Genomic DNA, 4,513 nt, shown 5'->3' with positions numbered 1-4,513 from the left:
GGGCTTCCTCATCGTCTTCACCATCGTGGGCAACGTGCTGGTGGTGATAGCTGTGCTCACCAGCCGGGCACTGAGAGCCCCCCAGAACCTCTTCCTGGTGTCCCTCGCCAGCGCGGACATCCTGGTGGCCACCCTTGTCATGCCTTTCTCCTTAGCCAACGAGCTTATGAATTACTGGTACTTCGGCAAGGCTTGGTGTAACATTTACCTGGCGCTGGATGTGCTCTTCTGCACCTCCTCCATCGTGCACCTGTGCGCCATCAGTCTTGACAGGTATTGGTCGGTCACACAGGCGGTGGAGTACAACCTCAAACGGACCCCGCGGCGGATCAAGGCCATCATCCTCACTGTCTGGCTCATTTCAGCTGTCATCTCCTTCCCGCCGTTGATCTCCGTGTACCGGGACCCTGAAGGAGATGGCTTTCCCCAGTGCAAGCTCAATGATGAGACATGGTACATCCTTTCTTCTTGCATTGGCTCTTTCTTTGCCCCCTGCCTCATCATGGTTTTGGTCTATATCCGCATCTACCGTGTGGCCAAGCTAAGGACCAGGACCCTCTCTGAGAAGCGAACAATGCCAGAGGGGTCCTCACAGACTGAGAATGGCTTGAGCCGTGCTGCTGGCGGCTGCATGTCCTTGAGGATGCAGCTGGGAGAGAACGGACATTATTCAGTGCACCACTGGCGCAAAGCCTCTGAGCTGGAGGACATTGAGCTGGAGGAGAGCAGCACCTCAGAGAGCAGACGGAGGCGGAGCCGGGAGGAGCATCCCCGCAAAAGCAGCAAGAGCCAGTCCTTCTCCTACTCGTATTCCTCCAAGCACTCTAGTAGCCGTCTGTCCCGCTCTAGCAATCGCTCCATGCAGTTCTTCTCATATCGCCGTCGCCGGAAGCGTAGCAGCATCTGCCGTAAGAAAGTCACCCAGGCCCGGGAGAAACGCTTCACTTTTGTGCTGGCCGTGGTCATGGGGGTCTTTGTAGTTTGCTGGTTCCCTTTCTTCTTCAGCTACAGCCTGTATGGCATTTGCCGGGAGGCATGCGAGGTCCCTAAGACTCTCTTCAAGTTCTTCTTCTGGATTGGATATTGCAATAGCTCCCTCAACCCGGTCATCTACACCATCTTCAACCAGGACTTCCGCAGGTCCTTTAAACACATTCTATTTAAGAAAAAGAAGAAGAACTTCCGGCATTGAGCTGGAGGGATGAATTTGCCTTGAGCAGGAATAGAGTTAAAAGAGAAGGAGAAGGCTCTATGCTGAAAAAGAAGGGAGGAAAGAGAACATGGGGTTTGGGCTTAAGAGAGGAGAAAGAGGGCTCGCCCCCTCGGTGGAGCAGAGTGATGCTGTGGGGAACGGAGATAGTGTCCGGGAGGCTGAGGGCATTCACCGTGGTACAGAATGGTGGCATGGTGCTGGAGGAGCAGTGCTGGAGTGTGGATGGGTAAATGGGGAGGAGAGTGATTGTCTGAACCTTGATGGAGGTATGGGGAGTCCGCAGAGGAAAATAGGCGAAGACACTGTGTTTGGAAGGCAGTGAGCTTTTATGGGCTCTGGAATTTTGTGGGAAAACAAGCAGAGACATCAAGAGGAAGGATTAGGTGGCAATGGTGGTGGAGATGTGAGTATTTATAAACAGAGCAGCTGGGGTCTGTAGTGGGCTTGTCCCAGTAAGAAATTGGCTTTTACTCTTTATTTGGGGAAAGAAAGTGCGAAGTACCAGGCACTGACAGTGTTTTGAGTTACGAAAGGATTTAAGTGTTTGCCAAAAAAACCCTAAAGAACAATCCAACCTCTTTTCTAAATAAACCTTTGTACTGTTAAAACCTTCTGAATGATGATTTTACACAGGACTTAAGTCAAACAGAAAGCATGGGGTTTTCTTTTTCTTTGGAGGGGTCTTTACATGGGAAGCTGGATGGGAAACATTTCTTCTATCTTCCCCTAATTTTTGATTTGTCAGTGGGACAAACCTGGGAGTCTCGCATGTTTTCATGAAATACAAAACAGAGCACATGCACCCCGTGACCTTATTTCCCCCTTTTGGATCGCGAGGCAGTAAATTCCTGCTCCATCCCTCTCAGATGAGTGGCCTAAGCACTTTGCTGTCCTGGAGCAGGTAGTGAAAAAAAAAAATCATTTTGGTGAACTCGCCTAAAATTTTCTGAGTTAAAAGAAAAAAATCAAATTTCCAACCAGCTCAACTTGCATGTGCCCCAGGGAACTTTTTATCCCCTCTTTTTCAGTCCCCCTCAAAAGGCTTATCTCAGGGGCTGGATGTGTGGTGTTCTCATTCTCAGACAGGCAGTTGGAGGCAGTCTGCTATGCAGATTTTCAGAGGAAAAGCAATCACCACACCACTAAGGTCTTTAAAGCCTTCATATTTACAGTCTTAGAGCAACTAAATCCTTTACATTTATTTTTTAAATGAGAAACACACACTGCAGATTGTCAGTGGTGTATGTGAAATCTCAAAAGAAGGTGCAGCTGTTCCAAACCTTTAATATTAATGTTGCTTTCTTTCCCTTTTCCTGATTGCATTTCTAGTTTATGATTTCAGAGGATTTTGTTGGGGGGAGGGAAGAGAGGAGAGGAGAAGAGTTTAAATAGTTATTAAAGCAAACTGTATTTCCCATGGGTATATAAAATGTCATAAACTGTAATGAAGAGAATGAGAGACAGGGACTGGTGTCTGTACATTCATCACTGAATGCATACCGAGTGTAAGACTCAGCTGAGCATTTACATCCCTTCTCCAGCTGTGCTGCTGCAAATGTATATTCTATTTGCAGGGCAAATTCTGCTCCATTTTATGTGTATCACTCGTTCCATAGACAGCAGCATTTGGCATCTGCCTCAAATGAACCTTTCCATAGTAAACAGCTCCTTGAAAAATAGAACGAAATCTAATCTCATATGGCAGGCTTCTTGAAACAGCTAAATTGAATCCATACCCGAAAATCATTAGATATCCCCTTCTTTACTCCCTCTGTTTGGTCTGACAGGTGTCTATAGCTTCTCTTCTCTTGAAATCTCTATGGCATAAGCAGAAATGATAGGGCAGTCACTTGTTTCATCAGTTTTTCATAATAAGCATTTGGTTCACTTAACCCTGGGAAAGGAGGTTGTCAGTGGCTAAGATTCTGGTGTTAATTCAATAGGCAATTTAACTTCAGGGCTAACTCAAGTGGGAGTTCTGCTGAAGTAAGGATTAGATGATTGCACCAAATGCATTAGAAGTTCACTTGATTTCACTAAAGGAACAACTGAGGCAGTTTCAAAGTCCTAAGTCAGTAATTTATTGGATCCTTTCTTGAAATAAGGCTTGGAGTTGTGAAAAGATTTGAGCTTTGTTTAAACATCTGCACTTAAAGAAAGGATATTAAGACTTATTTTCAGGAGCATCCCTTTGTAAATAAGTAATGGTTTGGTACAAATATGTGCCTGAGACGGATAAATAAGAGAAAAAAATAGCAACCGAGAAGAGGAAATTACAAGCCATTTTCTCTTTTGTAAAATGGAGAATTCTTTTTAAAGTTACATCAAGAAGAGCTGAAAAAAGCTCATATTATTTGTAGGTAACGATGTAGCTAAAAAGTTCAGGTTTGTTTAATCTGAAGAAACTATATAGTTGCCAGAGCAACCAAAGTAACATATGGTACATAGCTACTACCTCTGAGTTACTGGATGGCTTCATTAGAGATACTCGTTCCTACCAAGATAAAGGTCTGCTCTTGTCACTTGTTCGGAGTGGTTTCCCAGTCTGCAGACACACAGCAGTTTCACTGTGCACTGCTTTTGAAATGAGATTTGTTGCCTGTAAACACAATCCCTCTCCTTTGTTTTTCCTTGTAGAATGCAAGGAGTTTATGGAAATGAAATCTAATTGACAGTCAGATTTTTAGTGGACGTGAAGTATATATGGAATGACTGATGTGCCTTAAAAGTAATTTCTTTGCTATAAAATTATTCTGTGGTCACTATAAACATGAAATAATGCTTCTATTTTTGTTTTGCATTTCCAAATGTTTAAAAAGGATTGATGCAGATACTGAACATCTATGTGCAGCAGCATACTTAAAAACAGTGTTTCTGTGTTTTTAATTTATTTCTCATCACAGTTACTCATCTGATTCAATGCCTCAAGAGGATCTTATTTCTTCTGAGCTAGATAAAAATTAATAGTCATCAATAAAGATGTGCAGTATACACCCCTTTTAAGTGCATTTCCCTCTAAATTAGTGAATACAGAGGATTTATATAAAAATTGTTTTTAATGTAACTACTGAATATGCTTCAAGGAAGTAAAATGGGGCTGATTTATTTTTTTAATTACAGTGTTCTCTTATTACTTGTAATAACTGAAGACTGGAATTTGTTTGTAACATATTGTGTGGTGTTACTTTTCATAAAAAGTTATCAGGTCTGCTACTCACATTGTGGTTGTGCTTCTACTGTAAGTTGGCTAATAGCATATACAGGGAAAAAATAGTCAATGCAGCTTTTGCTTAAGAAAAA

The 4,513-nt window shown here is 43.1% G+C and overlaps 1 protein-coding gene across 1 annotated transcript; it reads left to right on the top strand.

The window, feature by feature from the left end:
• Nucleotides 1–4: 4 nt before the first annotated feature.
• ADRA2C (adrenoceptor alpha 2C) lies at nucleotides 5–1,464 on the top strand (the record flags this gene model as incomplete). Its single annotated transcript, XM_009695705.1, has 1 exon — nucleotides 5–1,464. A coding segment is annotated over one exon (1,188 nt), but the record flags the coding sequence as incomplete, so codon positions are not given.
• Nucleotides 1,465–4,513: the final 3,049 nt, after the last annotated feature.

This window comes from Cariama cristata, unplaced genomic scaffold, assembly GCF_000690535.1.
Source record: "Cariama cristata isolate BGI_N322 unplaced genomic scaffold, ASM69053v1 scaffold21152, whole genome shotgun sequence".
NCBI classification, from domain to species: Eukaryota; Metazoa; Chordata; class Aves; order Cariamiformes; family Cariamidae; genus Cariama; species Cariama cristata.
Note: the sequence above shows the minus strand (reverse complement) of the source record. Positions and strands in the feature narration are given on the sequence as shown.